The sequence below is a fragment of the Antechinus flavipes genome, chromosome 6 (assembly GCF_016432865.1).
Source record: "Antechinus flavipes isolate AdamAnt ecotype Samford, QLD, Australia chromosome 6, AdamAnt_v2, whole genome shotgun sequence".
NCBI classification, from domain to species: domain Eukaryota; kingdom Metazoa; phylum Chordata; class Mammalia; order Dasyuromorphia; family Dasyuridae; genus Antechinus; species Antechinus flavipes.
Genome location: NC_067403.1, coordinates 34,495,098 through 34,516,790, shown reverse-complemented (window position 1 = coordinate 34,516,790; position 21,693 = coordinate 34,495,098). Strand labels below are relative to the sequence as shown.

Genomic DNA, 21,693 nt, shown 5'->3' with positions numbered 1-21,693 from the left:
ATCTTCTATTTTTTTAATTGATACGGCCCACATTTATGTTTGTTAGAGTTGTCAGTGGGAATATGTCAATTCACACACCTGACAAACTATTTTGACCATTGGCATTTTATAACAAAGAAGAGAATGGCTTATCAGAACATAAAGTAGAATTAAAGATACTTAGCTTCTTATAAAGTGTAAAGTATATACACACATGACAATCTATCATAAATATTCTTAATGCTATTTAGGGTCCCAGAAGATATAATCAAATTATAATACATTATGATTTTTAGTCAGCTATACTATACATTATAACACAGTATTGTCTTTCTTTTTGTTCTGGTTTAAGCTTGTCTTTTATATATGATATTAAGAAATTGCTACATTTATTGAGCAGTATTGTACATTTTTTATGTTACATTTTTTATTTTACGTATAGATGAGTAAAATAGACTACACCTTGAAATAAAAAAGGTCACTGGTTTTTATATCTGTTAATCCAAGAACAATTAAATCAAAGTTTCCCAGAAAGTTACACATATTTACATGATTTCTCTGAATATTTGGTTGAACGTGTTGATTTGAATGTTGGATGAAAAATGTGTAAATTGGTTTATAAACAGAAAACCTCAGCACTATATTTGAAGAAGGAAATATGCATAGTTGATTCCAACCAGTGTACATGAAATATTTAGTCCTTATGAAATGTGACCTAGATACACTAATTTTACAGAGTAGGGTGTGAATTATTAGTGTGTAAGACTAATGCCTTCCACATTTAAACTGTGCCCTCTTTCAGAATCTTGGGGCAAAGAGGACTTCTTAGTACAATCTATCTAAATCCACCTCCCAGAAATGGCAGAACTGAAATATTTTAAACAGTAGATTACTGTTATACCTCCAAGTACATAGTTTGTTCTATTTTTGAAATTCATTATGTATATCTAAGAAAATTATTTTGTCAAAACAGCTTTAATTAGGAATAATTCTAGGTTAGCATATAAAACATTGTTTAAGTCTTCAAAACATGATAGATCTCTTATTTGTTCTAAAGTACTTTTTTATTATTTCATGTGGCCAGATAAGATAAGAATGCATTTGTCATATATATTAATAAGATAAAATGTATCACATTAAAAATCATGAATACAATCACCAACGATATATTGTTTTTTGTCCAATTCTGTGATTTTGATCTTACTCTTCAAAAAAATCTAGAACTAACCTGTATGAAATCATTTAAAAGGCAAAAAGAAAATATTTTGAGCTTTTTCATAAAAATTCCCAATAGATGTACAATTCTATAATTTAAACATTATTACTTGGGATTATTAATTAAGAAATCAATATTGGCTTATATGCCTTTCTACATAGCTTAACATCATCAAAATACTGTTTATCCTATATAATTTAAAAATTTAGCAAGTCCTCTGGTCATGCAAACCTGTTCTCTAGAGCAGTAATGTGAAACTCTGTGGATTGCTGGATCTTAAGAAAAAAATGGTAAAATTTCCTTTAAGAAAATTCTTGTTCTGAAATATAGTGAGGGATCATGTTGGAAGTTAAAATAATAAGGAGGAACATGCTGGAAATTTTCATATAGCAAGGGAATTTATCAGTTCTTTAGTTAGTCTTCTTCCCCCCACCTTCTTAGCACTCACCTTAGAAATGCTGATAGAGAAAAGGAGGCAAATAAAAAAACAAGCATCACATAAAACCAATCAAGAGGAAAGGAACTCAAATAAGGTTCTTCATATATCCTGAGCCTGGGATAGTGTAGATTTGTTGGCAACCAATTAGCTCTTCATCAGGATTGGCTGCCCTAGGACTCTCTAGGAGCAGAAAGGAAGAGCAGAGAATTACTTGCAGCCCACACAAGCTGGCTTTGAGCCAGGCATCATCATTCCAGGCTGTTAACCTGCATTCTATCCCAGAAAGAGAATCAGGTTGAATCTGTCAGGCCTATGGGAGAGTGATTAACTCGTATCAATACCATAAAAAATTTGGCTGGGAGGGTAACAATAAAATGAGATTTCTTTTTTTTTGAGGGGTCATAGAGACCCTGCACACCATATTTTAATCGGCAACTTCTTTTATTTCCTTTTTACTTAAACCTATTCTTACCTATCATTACCTAACTTAAAAAGGCATTTGTTAAATATTTTGAGAAGAAAAATAAAAACAATCGTACATTGAATACAAAATGGTTTTTAATGTGCATGACGAGTTTATTTTTAATACTGTGTACATATTGAAACCTATAGGAAATTTTACCATAATTATAGTTAGAAATTTAGAAAATTCTCAGTGGTTCATAATACAACTTTGACTCATGTAAAGGAGTCTCTGCTGTTGTGGGTTGTTATGGGCTGGGCAACATAAGCAAAAATGAAGAAACTAACAGAAATAAGGGAAAAAATTTACTTCAAGATAGACAGATTGCTAGAGAATACAAATAAAATGAAGATATGAAACTCAAAATTAGAATCCAGAAATGTACTCTATATGATGATATAAGGAAATGTATATAAAATAATAATATTTATGAAATAAAATGAGTTGAATAAATATAATATAAATATATTATAAAATATAAAAAATAAATAAATATAAAGAGTTGAATAAATAAAATATAGTTGAATAAATAAGTGTATGTAAAATTGTACCATACAATATTAACTACTAAGAAAACCAAAAAAAAATTCTTTTAGAATAGAAACTGTGTGAATTGGGGCACTTTTTGACAGTAACGATGGATCTGAGGAATAAAGAACCATAACTAATGGGAGAATAGAGTAGGAAGTATTCAAGCCAAGCAGAAAGGTGAGTTTGATTTCCCTGCTTCTATGGCTTAAATGGCATACATATTAGCCTCGTGAATTTCAATTAGGCTACCATGGGCAAACAGAGAAGAGAATAATAATATCAGAGAGACTGATTGAGAAAAGTTAATAGTCTTTTTCACAGAGAAGACTAAAAATACAATAAAATGTTTGTTTAGGTTGTAGCATTTTAAACATTCTTAGAAAGTGTTGATAAATAGGTTAAAAAGATCTACTTGAAAATATTTGCAGTATAAAATTCTCCCTCTTTTTCCTCCCATTATCTTCTCACAAAACCAAAGCAAAAATGGATTGTAGAATTCCAAAACAACATCATTTTAATATATTAATTATCACAAAAGAATTTGTATTTGAATGCATATCTCTCTTTCCTTCCCTTTCTCCCTCCTTTCCTTCTTCATTCCCTCTCCATTCCTCCCTCTTTTCCTCCCTTCCCTCCCCCCCTCTCTATTTCTTTCTTTCTCATCCAAAGAAGAAAGGGAACAATTAAATATGAAAATGTTTCCTCTTTCATTTAAAAATATCATCAGTCTGCTTCCTCTAAGTAAGCTATGTCTAATCTTGCATCATATTTTATGTCTCACCTAAGAGAAAGGCTTGTTTATATATGCATGTATTTTGTATTTTATTTTATGTGTATTTTATCACCACAGTAGAAAGGAGTAAGATCAAATATACACAATAGCCTGATGTAAGACTGAAAATTTTAACACATCTTTTAAGAAACTTTTTTTTTAATGTGCATTTGGATAAAGGAGAGAGTGAAAAATCAAATACTGCTCTAATATTCTCCAATGGATATTTGAATCAGATGGCATCAGTAGTAACCCACCAAGTCTTCTATAACTCAGTTAATATAAACTTTTTGGAACTGTTGATTCAATGTAGCCCCAGTAAAGTAGTAGGAAGGGGAAATAGTCCGAAGGAAGAAATTTGGGAAAAAGGTTTCAGTGGTTTTCCCAGGTACATAGAATAGAAATAGAGAAAGATCATTGATGATTTTAGTCTGAAAGGACAGGAGTCTCTAATGGGCTTTAAAGAGCTCCCCTGTCCTCTGCAGAGTCTAATGGAAGAATTGGCCGAGTACTTAGTCATCAAGAAGACTCAGAGGAGAAAAATAAACTTCCTCATCTTTGGCTTCAAGTAAGGTGCTTTGAACTTTATTTTGCTGGGGTAAGGTGATGGCACAGAAAAGGTAGCTTTTGCTATCCGCCAAAATTCTTAACTCTTTCTACCCTTCAGCCTCAACATTGCTCCCCTGTGAAGGAGCCGGCTGTGTATATGTGCAATCCCGGGGATCTAGGACCCTGCAGACTGATCTTTCTTCCAATACATCAACTTCCCATACCCACCCACAACCCCCTCCTAGAAGCCTTGTGGCCCCTTTGAAGCTACAGCTGCTGCAACTGGCACACAGCAGTAGGGCCAGGAGTACTGGCTCCTGCTTCTCTCGGGCCAATAAGGGAGCAGGAGGGAGCTGTCCAGCGTACTCATGAGCGCACTAGAATACAGGGTTCCAGGCAGCCAGCAGGCAGTGGTCCAGAGGAGGGGTCCTTTTTCTGCTAGTGTCACGAGTGGGGGGGAGGGGACAGGACGGGTTTTTTCGGGTGTACTTAATTAGCCCTCCGCCCAGGGCTCTAGCTCCTCCTCCTACTCCCCCCAGAGCCCGGGCTCGTGTCTGCCACTGCCAGTGCGCACAGCGCCTTCCCCCTCCTCTGGCTGCTATCTCCTCCTCCTCCTCCTCCTCCTTCTCCTCCTATTCCACCTCCTCCTCCTTCTCCCACCGCCACCACTACCACCACCACTGCCACCTCCCGCTGCCGCCGCTGCCGTCGCCGCCTCTGCCGCCGCCACTGTGGCTGCTGCTCCTCTGTCCTCCTTCTTCTACCAACCCACTCTGAATCAGCTCCCTTTGCACGACTGCTACTGCTGCAGTCTCTGCCTTTCTCTCTTTCTCTCTCTCCTTAGCGCTCCAAGTTTCCCATCTCCAGCCTCCTTCTTTCAGGATCAGGGCAAAGGGAGGAAACATCAGGTCCTGTTGGCTGCTTCAGGTAGGGTCACGAGCGTTAGTTCCACCGAAGACCATTCCCCTTCGCCTCATGTGCATGTTTGATCCTGCTCCACTTCATCCCAACCCCACCCTACCTTTCTCTTCTCCACGGGCAAAGGGGGGCTCTAGCTTCGTTTCCTTTTCCAATAGCCATCCCAATAATTCTCAGAAAACAACAATCAAATTCACAACCACCACTCCCCAGCGACACATTAAGGGGGTTTCTTTATATTCTGGAACTTTGCACACCGTGATCGCTGCTGCCTCTTTAGCCTTTGAGCCGCTACCCTTTCTCAGATTGTAATCATCAGTTACTGAACAGCTGTCAAACACGTTCGTCGTTTCGCAGCAGTCCAGCCGGCTGCCTTCTGAGACCTAGTCTCCAAACAGCGCGAATGGATTATTGAGTTGGGGATGGGGGTGTTACAACCGCAGTGCACTCTGAGGAACCCGGGAATGCCGGAACCGAGCTTTTGGTGGTCTGCTGCCCCTCCGCTTCCTCGTTAGGTTGCGGTGATTGCCTGGGTTGAGGTGGTTGTAGCATGAAACACACTCTCTCTCCTCCTTTTCCTTCCCTCCTCCCCTTGCCTTCTGCAGCTCACATGTCACTTTGGGTTCCCTGGAATTACATGTTTGTACAAAACGAGGTGTTCGCAAAAGATCAGAATAGGCGAAGTTCCTAGTGGAGTAAAGTCAGATTACTTGTTCGTGGTGTTCAAAGATGCACCACCACCCCCATCACTCCCTAGCCTCTCTTCATTAATTTTGTCACCATCCTCCTTCAACTCGGTATTCCACCAAAATCCCAGTCTTTTAGACTAAACGCTTGGTGGAAAGCGAATGTAGTTCTGAGAGGGTTTTGTTGTTTGTTTTCTTTTTTTTCATGGCTTTTTAAAGAACAGTTATGAAGAGAAAACTGTCAGACTTCACTATGCAGTTGGTCCTTCTTGTTTTCTTGGTGTGGGCACCAGCAAGGTGAGAATTTTGTTTTCATCTGATTTTATATTTGAATTAAGAGGAAAGCTTGCCTTGAATAGCAACAATTTAGGGGGGAAAAACTATTGAGACATTGGATGATAGCGATGTAGTTTGAAATTTTCCGATGGAGTGGGAAAAAGTCTATCTTTGTAGAAAATTTAGGAGTTTTAGAGATCATATAAAGTTGCTAGTTATTCATCTTCAACAATAAGTACGGTACAGAGAGAAAATAGAATTAAAGGGAAGAAATGCACTGAAAGAAAAATTGCCTGGGGAAGTGTCTCCCCCTCCTCCTCATTATATCAGGTTGAAGGTACTGGAATAAGTGTGTTATATCTACCAGAATTTTGAAATTGTTACTATTGAAGTCAGATAGAAAGCCAGCATTTAAAATACATTTTAATGGATTTGTATCTTTTGGTCAATAGAGCAGCCACAAAAATGATATTTGTTCTTAAACCTCTAGGTGGAGATAGCAGACAACTTCACGTTCTTAAACAATAAAACAATAGCTTGATTTATTAATCAAGTTTTTCATCTTGTAAATTTAGCAACCATTTTCAAAATGACAACTTAATAGAAAATACTTATTTTTAAAACGGCTTAAATTTCCCATTGCCTCCATTACTCTAAAATACGATTATTTGTGACTATTTGTAACTTCATTTTAGATTTTATTTAAATAATTTGAAATACATATCAGAATGGTATATTGAGTTGAATGTGTTTAGATTGTTGTTTTCAAAATAATAGAAACTATGATTCTAGTCTGATGATAACATTCTTATATACATTTTGAATGTAACCATTCTATTTATTGATTAAAAACAACCAAGATGTCCAACTTATATGTACAAGAATCTTTGATACTTTAAGTAGATAACTTTATTAAAATATAGTAGGGTAAGTTCAAGATAAAGAAGACATTTCCAATTAAAAAAAAAATTAAATATGTTGAAAGGAATCTTTGAATTGAAGAAATCTACTATTTTAAATATTGGCTATAAAGAAAAAAGTTAAATATTAATTTAAAAACATATGATTTTGGTGTAAATATTTATGTGAAATTTCAATCTTCTCCTACTTACATATTTTTAAATAAGTTAATGAACCAATGTAGAAACTTTCTAGATTCCCAGAACCTGAAATAATTCACACACACAGTTTTCTGAATGTTTGCGAAGTATACATAGTTAAATGTTTTCTTTGTTCCTATAACAATGTGAGCCTATTTGTGTGTCTGTGTGTGCATGTGTGTGTGTTAGCTATCAATTTTCTGGGTGTTTTTTAGTCTATAAGGTGGCTTTCAACATTAGTGTCAGTATGTGTCTCTGTGTAACATTCATACAATTTATATATGGATAATGTCATTTTTAGTAGTTTTTGACATGTAGTTAAACTTTCTCAAATACAATTAAAATCATCTGTTTCCTTTGAAAATAATGAACAAATTGTAATCATGTTGAAAAATTTGCATTAAATCATAGATTTCCTTGCTGTTCTTAACTTTATATTTACATAGTAACAATAAAAAACAGAATCCCTCTCCCCCCCAATTCTTTGGTCGGTATGTAAATCTTAAATCATGCTTAGGAATAAATAATGCTGGTGAAGCAAATGTTCTTTTTTTCATATCTATCTGAGGTTCTTCATTAAAAAGCTGAGATTTACAATCATGTCCCTTTGGATCTGAGAACACTCTTGATAGAGATGTTGATGGTTAAAATCAAAGACTCTACCATTTTGTGAAGAGAATGTAAGCTTATTGCAATTTTATTTCTATTATCTATTCAGGAAATGGCTGGATAATTTAATCTCTGAAAAGGGAGTTATTTCTGTTGTGGTAGACTGATTTAAAGCTATTGCACCTTTAAGACTGTCTGCAGCTCTTTGGAAATGTGTTCAGTGCTAATCTGTTGTAGAGCCCACCCCCACAGTACTGACATCAGAGGACTCCCTGAGCATGATCAGTGGAGTTTCCCTCATATCTATATTGTATTTTCTGTGGCCATTGGGTGGAGGCATATATAAAGGAAGTGATATATGTAATTTGGGGGATTAAAATATTTCAGGAAAAAAGGAAAGATGTCAAACAATAGGATGTAGCATTCCTTCTCTCTAGTAGAATTAATTCTATTTATCAATTCAAGATTCAAATTTTTGAGTAATTTTTTCTAGCACATATATGTTTATTATCACTTTCAATCCATGTGGCTATTTTCACTACCTAATCAAATGATTGTCGGGCAATTGTCATATTTTAAATATATTTTGAAATATTATGTCAAATCTGAAGATATGACACTTTAGAAAATAGGAGGTTTGTAAAATATGAAACAGCACAAATGTGAAAACTTTTGATTTCAAGCTTTTGCAAAGCACAGTCATATCTATTTTCAACATGATATGCTTCTTCACCATACTGTTTGTAAATACATTTGTATTTATAGTAGTGATAACAAAAAAGGTGGCACTAGTAGCTTAGGTGGTAGAGCTTAGTAAAACATCAAAAGACAGAGTAAGAACAGAGTGTTCACATTCTATAAAAACAGACATCTATCAGCTTGTGAATTGTAAATGTCTTTATAGGTTGGTGCTGGCTGACCCTCAAGAAGATGAAGCTAAGAATAACATTACCATCTTTACAAGAATTCTAGACAGACTTCTTGATGGTTATGATAATCGCCTTAGACCAGGATTGGGAGGTAAAATAGTTTTATATTCTCTGAATTATGTTTAGTGCCCACAGGGGTTAAATGAGAATATTAATTGATTTTTTAAGAAACTCTTATTTTTGATAGCTTTATGCCTATTTAAGCAATGTAGGTGAAATAAAAAAAATATTTATCTATAGATAAATGCATACACACACACATATATGATATTTAGGATTTTTGTGTGCTTACATGAATAGGTCAATTAATCAACATTTATTGTCTGTTATATGCCAGGTACTATTCTATGCACTACTAATACAAATGCAATAAAAACAATACATATGTGAGGCTAGATTACATTTGAAACATCTATTATAGATGGTAGATAGATAGATAGACACACCTAAAATCAATGAATGCATAAAACTTCCTTTGATTTATGAAATGTGACCAATTAAATTGATTTCTTACATTTGACAGAAATGAGTTTTTGAGACATTGATTGTGAATTAAATCAATATCTATATGTATCTACACAATTCTACTAGTTTTATTTTATAACCTTCTCAAGATAACTTTTCCCTTGATGAAGTCCTAGAAAGTGGAACAGAAAATATAAGACAAATATAATAAAATCATTTTAACATCTTGTGATGATATTGTCTTAAATATGATTTTGTTTTGTAATGAATGTCAATATGAATTTCTATACTTTCTAAGCTTTTAAAGCCATTTAAATACATAGTAGCTGATGTCTGTGTCAATTTGGCAAAGACAGAGGGTGATTTCAATTTTAAAAAACCCTAATTTTCAACAAAGAAAAATAATCAACTTTAGTCATAAATTTAAAGGAAATTAGTCTTAGTTAATGTGTTTACTTTAATCTTCTCTCTGAGAGGAGCTAGATAATAGTGAGCAGTATGAGGAAAATTGTGGGCTGGTGCAAATTTCTAAATAGAGACTTTAGTTGAAAAATTATGCCTCTCTATTACGTTCCTTATTTTCTTCCTAGGCATGACAAGATATTCCAAATCACTTGCATCTATGAAAGCACAGAGACACATGCAGAAACAGACACACAGATAGACAGACACAGACATAGACACACACACACACACACACACACACACACACCCTTTGACACATATAGATCGAGGGACTTAAGGTAGGTGACACTGATTCCTATGAATTGAATTATTTACCTTTTTAAAGAGTGGTAATATGAAAACTTTAAGTATTTAATAATTATAAAGTCTATCTGGATTACCTGCCAAGTTGTTTACAGAAATTATTTCCAATAAAATTTTGGATTGCTTCAATAAGAACTAGTAAGAGGTCCTCTTTGTTATATTGGAACTTGACACTTAATTAACAAGTTATCTATCTTTTGAATAGGTAGATTTGGAATGAGGGGGTGGAAGTAAGCTTTTTTTTTTTTTTTTAAGAACATTTGTGTGGCTAGTAAGTGATACCTACCTACAAAAAGGACAATTTTCTTTTATTGCTCAATTAGAGTTGAATCTCTGGAAGCCAGATTTTTTTTTTAATTCGTTAAATAACATATCTTTAGTATTAATGAAAATAAGAAATTAACTTTTGTGCTGACATATTGGCAATCAACCACTGTCAAGCATTTGTGAAATGAGACTGTGCCAGGCATAAAAGTCACTTAGGATTCATAATGTATTTTTGGAAGTGGGATATTTTCAAGAAGATATTTCCCCCTAATGTTACAGGATCATAGCAGTTTATAAAATTGATTATTTCTTTATACTTTTAATAGTAACATATACCGATTAAATTTACATACACACACATAACAGTGTGGTCCCCAGAAAAGATCATGAGATTCCCTTACCTTTAAAAAGGAATTCCACTATTAGCCTGTCTATTCAAATATAAGTCTTTCTTCCTTTCATTCTACTACACATTTAACATCTTGTGTTTGGAAGACCTCCCAGGATTGTTTCTGTGTCTTTCAATGTGTCTTCATATGCAATAAGTACATTACTTTTTTCTTAGTTTTACTTGGAACATGTCACTTCTTTATTCTAAAAAAAGTGACTTCAAAATTCATTCAAAATAAATTCTAAAGTTATCCAAAGCTTTTTGTCATTTAAGACCATTCAGAATCCATCTACAATCTTACTTTCCATTGCTCTTCTCAACCAAAGGTCTCATTCTTCCCTAGACATACTATGGACATTTATGCTTCTGAAGCTTTATTTATGATAATCTTCCTCTGAAATTCCTGTTTTATTGCTTCTTCTTTTTTCTTATCTAATCTTTATTTGCTTTTCTAAAGTAAAGAATGGTGATTTCATCTCAAAAGATTCAATTTACAAAGCAATTATTTATTAATTCCCTAGAAATAGTGATTAACATTTATATAGTACTTTAAGGTGTGTCAAACAATTTATAAATGTTGTAAGTTCACTTAATCTTTACAACTACTCTGAGAAGTAGGTAGTATTATAGTATCCACTTTACAAATAAGGAAATTGAAATAAGGACTTGTCCAGAGACAGAAAGATAAGAAGTTTTTTAAGGCAGAATTTAAAATCGAGTATCCTCAAATAAAGTCTAGCACTATATCCATGGCACATTGCCAGATCCTGAGGCTATACAGAAACAGGAGATATTCCATAATCTCAAGGAGTTTATATTCTTAAAGTATGAGGAGAGGGGGCATGTACAGCATGGTGAAGATAAGTAAATGTTGACATATAAACAAAGCGAATATAAAATTATTTACAGAAGGGGGAATACTAACAAGTGAATTCTCATGTAGGAGGTAGCTTTTGATCTGAGCTCTGAAGGCAGTTTGGCATTAGAAGAACAAAAGATGAGGAAGGAAAGATTTCTGTAGTTGAGAGACAGCTTTCTGAAGGTTGAAGTGCTGTGTATTGGAAAAAAACAATAGAGAGCAATTTTTAGCTGAATTATAGAGTTTTTGAAGGAGGAATCAGTGAGATTTTTTGTAAAACGTTACCTAACAGTTTTATCAAAATTCACTTTTTTTTCTTAGAATTCTTTGGGAGTTTTGTGCCATTCATTTACTAATTATATATTGTTTATATTGCTAATTAGGTCTTCTCCTTTATGATTTTTATGTATAAATATGTATAGAGAAATAGAGTTATGTATCTTTATATTTGAATATATGTGTATGGTGTATATATATATATATACATATATATATTTAAATGTAAATTCCTTATTAGTAAAGAACTAATTGGTATATCCCATTATTGTTATTTGTATATTCTTTGTATAGATGTTTATTGTCTTATTTTCTAAATTTCCTCACCTACAAAACAAAGATTCCTTCTTTTTAGATTTATTATATTAATAAATGCAGCCCAACAGGTTATAATATTTTCAAATCAAAAGGAAAATGTACTTTTTTGTCCTATAGGAGTCCATAATCTAAAATAATGCAATCAAATAAGACTGAAATTATTTCAGGCAATTGTATATATGGCTTAAGTTCCAGAAGCTAATATTAAAGGAAATGTAAGACTTTTGACATATTGATTAGCCCAACCATGTTGGTTCAATTATAAAATCAAAGCATTTTAGAGTAAGATAGAACCTTAAGAACTTTTATCCCGACCTTTATGTTATAAATCAGAGAACCTCAACTTGGAAATGCAATTTTTTCCTTCATTCATAGAGCCCTAAATTCTATAGTCTACTGAACTCATGTTTCCAATTACAGAAAGCTGGGTATTTGAAGACTAGTAAACACAACAGTATAAAACGACTGTGTCGGCATAGTTTCCCCTCTTGTCCACGTGTGTGGACTACTGTGCTTCCTTTAAGATTCATTTACTTGGACCTGGGGTCAGATCTATGTGTTTTCTGGTATGTCAATTAACTGTAACAGGAGATTTGTATGTCTGGACCAACCTGTGAATAAACTGAATTAGGCAGTTGGCTTTAGTTGATCAGATTATAAAGAAAATCCACCACTTATAAAATATTTTCTCAGAGGAAGCTAATATATTCTGTGAATAGAGATGAATCTAAAGCACCCTCTTTCTACTGTTCTATCAATGCCACATTCTCTAGACCCAAAGAAGTTTCTTCATGAAGATTTACACATTCCTATATTTCTTTATTTGTTTTTGAATTTGTATAGTGACTACCACCAAGGACATAACAGTACTAATTTAAATTTTGACTTGATATATTTTTATCATAATAGCATATAGGAAAAAAAAAAGGCAGAATTGTGGGGAGAAGAGGAATCTTGTCCCCAACAAAAAAAGAAAAGAAGTAAATCTGCTACCCAAGATGAGAACTATTCTTTTTTTGTTATCCAAACAATTACTTAAATCACAGTTTAATATACTAAAATATCTAGTTGATCCCTCCAAATAAGCAAACAACTAGTATGAATATGTTGAATCCCAAAATCCCCTTTTTTCTTTGAGTGTGTGAGAAAAATTACCAATTGTCTCAGTTTTTTACTTAAAAAAGACAAATATTAGTATAGTCAAAATAGTACTACTTTTTTGCTATAATGGAAAATGGAATAAATTAAGGATTATTATAACAAGGTAGCCCAACTGCAAATGACAAGTCATGTAACAAATTACTGTAATGCAGTATATAAATGATAGAGCTTACATTTAGAGAAGATCTAGCTTCATATTCCACATTTGCCACTCATCAGCTGTGGATTTATTTATCTTTTCTGGGGCACTTTGCAAGTTTTAAAGTATTATCTCTGTTTTAATTTTCTTTTTTCAAAAAATTTAGGAAAATATGATTCGATCTTATATAACTCTTGCAGATATTCTGACAATCAAATAAAAAAACAAAACAAAATGAAAAACACTTTGCTATGCCAGTAGTTGTATGAAATTGTTAGATTATTAGTTGAGCAAAGAGCTTAAGAAAACTCTTGGAAGTATAAGCTTAGTAACCAAAAGCTTCTTGGAAACTGCCAAGTCAGGAGATTGTTGGTAGGCTTTTTGTGTTCAAATAGACTGTTTCATTGTGATCTTCTCAAATCATAGCTACGTTTGCCTTGAGTATCTTATCTACCAAGACCAGTAGGTTCAGATTAGCTAAAATTGAGAACCTCAATCAATTTGCTTCCATTTGCCTTCATCTTGATCTTTTTAGCGAACACATCTCTGTTCTACCCAGGGATTTTACATTATATATGAGACTTCCCAGTGATTGCATCCTATATTTTAAACAATTGAAAGAAAATGATTTCTTTGTTTGCCTTCTTTCAGGAGTAATTGGACATGAATGGAATGATTCCAGGAGAATTAAAGTATATTTTCACAAAGTTTATATTTAACATTCCAGTTGATTCATGTTTTTTGTAAATAATAAACTTTATAAATATTAAAATTTTGGATTAGTTTTAGAATATTCATTCTAAGCACTACACTCACTTGTAAGCATGGAAAAAACTAACATAGCAGGAAAGATCTCATGTTGTTGCTCCCACTCTCACCATGCAGTTTATGGCTTTCTATCTACCCCCAAATCCATAAAAAAATTACATCATGTTAGCTGTGAAAGCCAGTATAAAAGGATTAATGAGGAATAGCAAATGATAAACATGTTTCTGCAAGTCTTCTGATTAGTATAGAGATTTACACAAACCTATATTTTTTTTGTTTTTGAATTTATATAGAGAATATTATCAAGACCATAATCATAGTAGTTTAAATTTTGACCCGATATACTTTTATCATAATAACATATAGAAGAAATGGGCAGATTTGTGGGGAGGAGAGGAATCTTGTCCCCACCATAAAGGAAAGAAGTAAATCAATATTTACCTGATTAAATACTACTTTATTAGTTTTTACATATGGTAACAAATATTAGAAAATGAACATTATTCATAAGCAGAAAGCTCTAGACTAAAATTTGCCACTGTCCAAGCACAAGAGTAGGCTCTAAATGATGAGTTTTACAAAGAATGGCTCATGCAAACAGTTTTATTGCTTTACTGTAGAATTAGCTTGTACATGTAAAACATTTGAATTTAAGTCAAATAAACTGACATTAAAGTTAACTTGAAATATTTTCTATAATATCTGTTATTCCAGGTGAGGGACAATAAAATTAATCATAGGCATTTTACATAAATGGTTTAATGTTATTTTCTTAGGGTATCAAACCAATTTTTAGTATTTTCCCCCAATTTTGCTTTTTTTATCCTTGTGATTATGGACCATTGTAATTGGTGCTAATGCTGTTCTCTTGTGCCTCTCACACTGATGACTAACACAGGAGTTCTATATTTGATGTCCCAATAGGAGGAGTGCAGATTGTATTAAATTTGGAGTCAAAGAGCATGTGTTCAAATCCTGTCTTTCTAATATATTTTCTGTGTAGCTATTGGCTACTCAGCATCTGCGGACCTGTGTTTCCTCATAATTAAAATGAAGTGGCAGACTAGATAATCATCTAAGGTTCATTCCCTTTCCTATTCTGTGATTCAATGATCCTTTGCCACAGTCAACAGAGCTTAACTACTCTTTGTTTCATCCATGTAATCCTATCTCAGCAATCTTTTTTTTTTTTTTTTTTTTACTCAGCATGGACAGTTTTCTTAATTGTTTGCTAAATTCATGGTTTAGTGATCACTTCTCATAATAATAATTTAAATGTGGAAAATAAAATCCATAGGATTACAAAAGAAATAAAGGCTTCATGTGTTCTCATCCAAGTTTATGAGCCTTATCTAATCATAGTGCATGATACTCCTGATCAAATATCGACCTGGCAGCTATCTCTTTGCTTTGGATCCCCAATTCCAAATGTCCTGGCTCTAATTAGGTGGTAGGCTATAGAAATATCTATTCCTGGGATACAAGGTGATATTAATATAGTGATTAACATTGTGACACTGGATTGTGGAATGAGGAAAACCACACCAAAAACAGTGTCATAAGTTTGAAATCCTAAAATTTAGTTTGAATGACAAGATTTGCAAATAGAGATGGAAGAACTTTAGAAGCCATTTAATACAATTGCTTCATTTTCCAAACAGAACAAACAAATTAAAAAAGAAATGAATCCAATAAGTTTAAGTAACTTAAGGCTACAGATAGCATTTAATTCAGCATTTGAATCTGATTTCTTTGACTTTAGAGATTTTTTTTTTTGTACCATGATACCTTGTTTCCTATCTTCTAGGAGTCTTGGGGCAGAAGAATAAAAGCAGAGGAGAAATGTTTAGGAAAAGAGGAGAGTTGTGAGTCAAGTAGACCTGTGATTAGGAAAGATAATTCTAGATTTATGAAATCAAGACATATTCCTCTATACTCAGGAACTACCCATCAAAAGAGACAATGCATTTAGAGTTTATTTATTTGCTTTTCTAGGAAAATAGAAATGGGTCTGCAGAATTATTAGAGAGAATTACTGACATCCATTTTCAGGCAGTGAGCATGCCTTTTCTCTTTACCATTTAGAAAGGCCCAAATAGATGATGTGTTTCATAAAATAAAATTATAACTAAATTCTTTTATAATTTTGGGTTAGACATAGAAATATATTAAAGCCAGTATTAAGGCTCAACCAACAATCCCAAAGAAGAGAATATTCTCCAACATATTTGCCTTTTCCAGAAATTCCTTTAACAAATGACTAAAATTTTGAAACCACAATCAAAGCCTTGAGATATAAATTGGATCTGGAGATTAATGTATTAATACAAATGAATTGTACTTAAATTATAATGATGTATTCTTATTTTGTGTAGAAGAAGGTACTTAAAACCAAGGGGAGAAAAGGAAATCATTAATGACAATAAGATCAAGAAAAGAGAGTCTTTTTTTGTTTCAATATGCTTATTTATTTAAAATATTTATTTAGTATTTTCCCAATTACATGTAAAAATAATTTTTAACATTAAAAATTGAGTACTAATTTTTCTTTCTCCCTCTACTCCCTTTCATGGAGAAGGGAAACATGTGGGGTTAGATGTGGGGAGACATCGAAAACACAATCCCATATCAGCCATATTGTTAAGAAAACAGATCAAAAAAAATAAAACAAGAAAAATCGAGTTTTAAAAACTCCTGTTTCAATCTGAATGCTTCTTCTCTAGTTTCTTCTTTAGGATGGATAGTTTTTCTTCATAAGTCCTTCAAAACTGTCTTGGATTGTTGTATTGCTGAGTATAGCTAAATCATTTACAATTGATCAATATTGCTGGTACTCTGTATGTCATTCTCCTGGTTCTATTAATTTCACTTTGCATCAATTCAGGTTTTTCTGAGAGTATCCTGTTTGTCATTTCTTATAGTACAAGGATTTCCCATTGAAATTGTATATTATACTTGGTCAGCCATTCCCCATTTGTGGACATCCTCTTAATTTCCAATTCTTTACCAATCAGAAAAGTATTTTTCTAAGTATTTTTTGTGCATATAGGTCTTTTTATTTTTTTATGCCTTTGGGCTATAAACCTAGTAATAGCATGATAAATCAAAGGATATGCACAGTTTTGTAGCCCTTTGGACTTAGTTCTAATTTGATCTCCCAAATGGCTAGATTAATTCACAAATCTACCAGCAGTATATTAGTGTACCAGTTTTCTCACATCCCCTTCAACATTTATAATTTTCCTCTTCTGTCATATTAACGAATCTTATGAGTGTGAAGTGGGACTTCATAATTGTTTTGATTTGCATTTCTGTAATCAATAATAATTTAGAACATTTTCCCCAAATAGCTATGCATAGCTTTTCTTATTTCATTGGAAAACTGCCTCTTCATATCCTTTGATCATTTATCAATTGGAGAATTGTTCTTTTTTTTTTTTTTTAGTTCTCTATATATTTGAGAAGTGATGTCTTTATTAGAGATCCTTGCAGTATTTTTTTTTTTACAATTATGACTTCTATTCACAATTATGAATACTCCATCCTATTTTCCCTGTTGATTCTACTTTTTCCTTTCATGCTGTCTATTCTCAAAAGTGTTATGCTTCTAACAGGCTTTCTCTAGTCTTCCCTCTCTTCTTTCATTCTCTCCTTTCTTTTATTTTTTTTCTCTCCTACTTTTCCAAAGATTAGACTGATTTCTATATTCAACTGATTGTTTATGCCATTCCCTCTTTGAGGTAATTCTATTGAGAGTAAAATTCAAAAATTTCCCTTGAGGAAAAGTGACTTTTGAGACATGGAAAGCAGAATTCTCCAGATTCAGTTTTCGTAGCCTTTCTCTACTTTCCTGAGGTCAGAACAATGTAAATACTGGCTTTGACACTTAATATTTATGTAACTTTAAAATTATTTATTTCCAGACCTAGGGTCCGACTTTTGTCACCCATAAAATGAAGTGATTGAAAGAGATGATGTATAAGGGAACTTCTAAGTCTAACATTTTATGATTCCTCTAACAATCATCTGTATTTATATGATGCTTTTAAGGTTTGACAAGTGCTTTGATTTCCCCATCTTGTTCCTTCCTCTACTGATCAACAAACAAGTGAAGATAATTGCAACTGGGAACTAACATATATTTCAAATTATGAATATGAAATATATTTCAAATTGTTTTCTTCATAGAAAATAGTTCATCATGATAGATTAATCCTTTTGATTACTTAGGTCAATAAATCACGTTGCAATAAGGGGATCAGGAAAATCACTTAATTTCAGTAATCAAAGATGAATCCAATGATGTCTTGATATCAAGTTCTGACTTGCTAGTGTGTTTCCTGCAAAAAAAAAAAAAACTGTTTTCAATTAAATTGATATTGATAGTTTTCTCCTTCGGTAGACGGTTGAAAATTAAAAAAAAAAATAAATTGAATGTTTAATTCTTGAAATTTTTCCTTTGGTCACTACCAATTTTAAAGATAATAGGTACAAAGAATTCTATAATCCTATAATTTAATTCAGTTAAATATTAAAAAGGGCCATTTACTAAATGACTTCTATGTATAGGTCATTGAACTGAACATTGAGTAAACATAAAATTACAAAATCTGTATCATATATCATTTCAAGTTTGTTTATAATCAGTAATTTCTAAGTGATAATCACATCTCTTTCAGCACTGATTTACTTTATTCTTTTTCATTTCAAATTATAAAACTAATATTAAGAAACAAAATAGAAATTAATTTCTATTTTGAAAAATAAGCATTTTTGTTTTGGTAAACATTATGGTTCAAGCATACAGCTTGGGGAATACAGCTAAGGGAAACCAGACAAACCATCCTTTTTCTGGTTTTCTTCATTATATGCCATATGTTTTCTTTATTATTTTGCATTACAATATTGAAACTTTTTCATATACACATACAGAATGAGAGGAGACCTGGCATATTAGATAGAGGATAGACTTCAGACTTAGACTTGTGCTCAAGTCCTGCCTCTGAAATATATTGTTAATGTGTCCCTGCTTAAATCACCTCATCATCACTTTCTTAGGTAACTTTGAAAGTAACTTAGAGATCTGTTGCTGATCTACTTTAGTGAAGAGATTTTATTCACATGGAATTTCCTAATCAATGAAATTATAAGACTTGATCAAATAAGAAGAAAATAATTGATAGTAAATCAGTTAATAAATATTTATTAAGTTTTTGCTAGGTATTAAACATTGCATTAAGCTCTGGAAATACAAAGAAAGGCAAAGGACAATCTCTTTCCCCAAGGAACTCATATTTTCATGAGTAAGACAACATGCAAACAGCTATTTGCCAACATATATACAGGATAAATTGGTAGCTAATTGATAGTGACAATACACTAGAATTACAGAAAATTGGGGGAAAAAAACTTCAAGCAAAAGGTGACCTTTTAGTTAGAAATTAAAATAAGCCAAGGAAAGACATGAGGTAAAGGTAAAGATGAATATAATCCCATTCCTGAGGGTGGGGGGGAAGTAAACAAAACTGCTTGAAGTTGAGAAATAAGAGTATTTTAGGAAGAGCAATAAAACCACTGACCTGACTGATGCTACATTGTGAGGTATAAGCTTTAAGAAAATTGGAAAAATATATATAGAGATCATGGTTTGAAATGCTTTGAATGAGAGATTTTAAATATATATGTGTGTGTATATATATATGTATATGTATACATATATATATACACACACACATACACACATATGTATATATGTATGTGTATTGAATGAGAGGATTATACACACACACACACACACACACATATAATCCTCTTTCATTCAAAGCTCTTCTATCTATCTATCTATACATATATGTGCACGACACATTGCTTTATGAATTCTATTGGGAGAGAAAAATCAAAACAAAAGAGAAAAACCATGGGAGAGAAAAAAGAAACAAACAAAAAGAAGTGAACATAGTATGTGTTGATTTATATTCAATATCCATAGTTCATTTTGTGGATGCAAAAGGCAATTTCAAAGTCTACTGGGATTCCTCTGGATCAGTGAACCACTGAGAAGAACCAAGGCTTTCATAGTTGATCACTGGACTTTCTTGCTATTATTGTATACAATGTATTCCTGGTAATGCTTGTTTTGCTCAGCATCAGTTTTTGTAATCTTTAAGGTCTTTCTAAAATCAGCTTGTTCATAATTTTTATAGAACAATAATATTCCATTACCTTCATATACCACAACATATTCAGCCATTCCCCAATTGATGGGCATCTATTAAATTTCTAATTTCCTGTTACCACAAAAAGAGCTGCTACAAACTTTTTCACATGTGGGTCCTTTGCCCTCCTTTATGATTTCCTTGGGATGCAGACCCAGGAGTGGCACCACTGAGTTAAAAGATATACAGTTTTATAGCCCTTTGGGCATAGTTCCACATTGTTCTCCAGAATGATTGGATCATTTCACAATACCACCAACAATGTATTAGTGTGACAGTTTTCCTGTATCCCCTCCAATTATTATCATTATTTTTTCCTGTCATCTTAGCAAATCTGAGAGGTATGAGGCAGTTCCTCAGAGTTGTTTTAATTTATGTTTCACTAATCAATAGTGATTTAGATCATTATTTTTCATAATGCTACAGATGGCTTTAATTTTGTCATCTGAAAATTGTCTGTTCATATCCTTTGGCCATTTATCAATTGGGGAATGACATATACTCTTATAAATTTGACACAGTGCTTTATATAGTTTTAAAAGGGCACCTTTACCAGAAATACTGGCTGTAAAGATTTTTTTTTTCCAGTTATAAACTTCCCTTTTAATCTTGTTTCTGTTTGTTTTATTTGTACAAAATCTTTTAAATGTAATGTAGTCAATGTTGTCATTTTTGCTTTTCATAGTGTTCTATAGTTCTTCATTAGTCATAAATTCCTTTCTTTTCCAAAGAACTGCTAGAGAAACTATTCCTTGCTCTTCTCATTTGTTTATAGTATCATCCTTTATGCCCCAGTCATGTACCATTTTGACCTTATTTTGGTATGGGGTATGAGATGGAGGTCTATGTTGAATTTCATATATATATTTTCCAGTGTTCCCAGCAATTTTTGTTAAATTATGAGGTCGTATTCCAGAAGCTGGAGGTTCAGGGTTTACTAAATACTAGATTAATATATGCGTTGATTATTGTGTCATATGCATCTTATCTATTCCACTGATCCACCAGTCTATTTCTTAGCCAGTATCAAATGATTTTTATGACTGATACTATATAATAATATAGTTTTAGTTTTGATACTAAGTCACCATTTTATATATATATATTTTTCATTATTTCCATTGATGTTCTTTCCCTTTTGTTTTTTCAGATGAATTTTGTTATTTTTTCCCTAGTTATAGAAAATATTTTTGGCAGTTTTGTATGATCAACAAGTCAATCAATTTAGGCAGAATTGTCATTGCCTACTTATGAGCAATTGCCATGTTTCCAATTGTTGAGATCTGACTTTACTTGTGTGAGAAATCTTTTGTTGTGTTGATACAGTTCTTGGCTTTGTCTTGGCAGGTAGATACCCCAAATTTTTTATCTTTTAAATAGTTATTGTAAATGGAATTTCTTTTTCTCTCTCTTGCTGATGGGCTTTGTCAGTAATAGATACGACTTTATGTGCTTTTCTTTTGTATCTTGAAACTTTGTTAAAGGTGTTAATTTTTTCCAATTTTTTTTGGATAATTTTCTAGGATTCTCTAAGTATATCAACATATCATCTGCAAAAAATGATAGTTTCATTTCCTCATTGACTATTTTAATTCCTTT

General features: G+C 32.6%; 1 protein-coding gene across 2 annotated transcripts in view; it reads left to right on the top strand.

Moving 5' to 3' along the window:
- The first annotated feature begins 4,255 nt into the window (after positions 1 to 4,255).
- GABRA2 (gamma-aminobutyric acid type A receptor subunit alpha2) overlaps positions 4,256 to 21,693 on the top strand; it is a 134,645-nt gene continuing 117,207 nt past the window's right edge. Inside the window, exons 1-3 of one of the 2 annotated variants that reach the window (XM_051964038.1) lie at positions 4,256 to 4,876; positions 5,778 to 5,850; positions 8,443 to 8,558. In XM_051964038.1, coding sequence (XP_051819998.1) covers positions 5,780 to 5,850; positions 8,443 to 8,558 — 187 coding nt within the window. In that variant the 5' untranslated portion in view covers positions 4,256 to 4,876; positions 5,778 to 5,779. Of the gene's footprint in view, positions 4,877 to 5,772; positions 5,851 to 8,442; positions 8,559 to 21,693 lie in introns of both variants that reach the window. The other variant, XM_051964037.1, reaches the window with a different exon arrangement.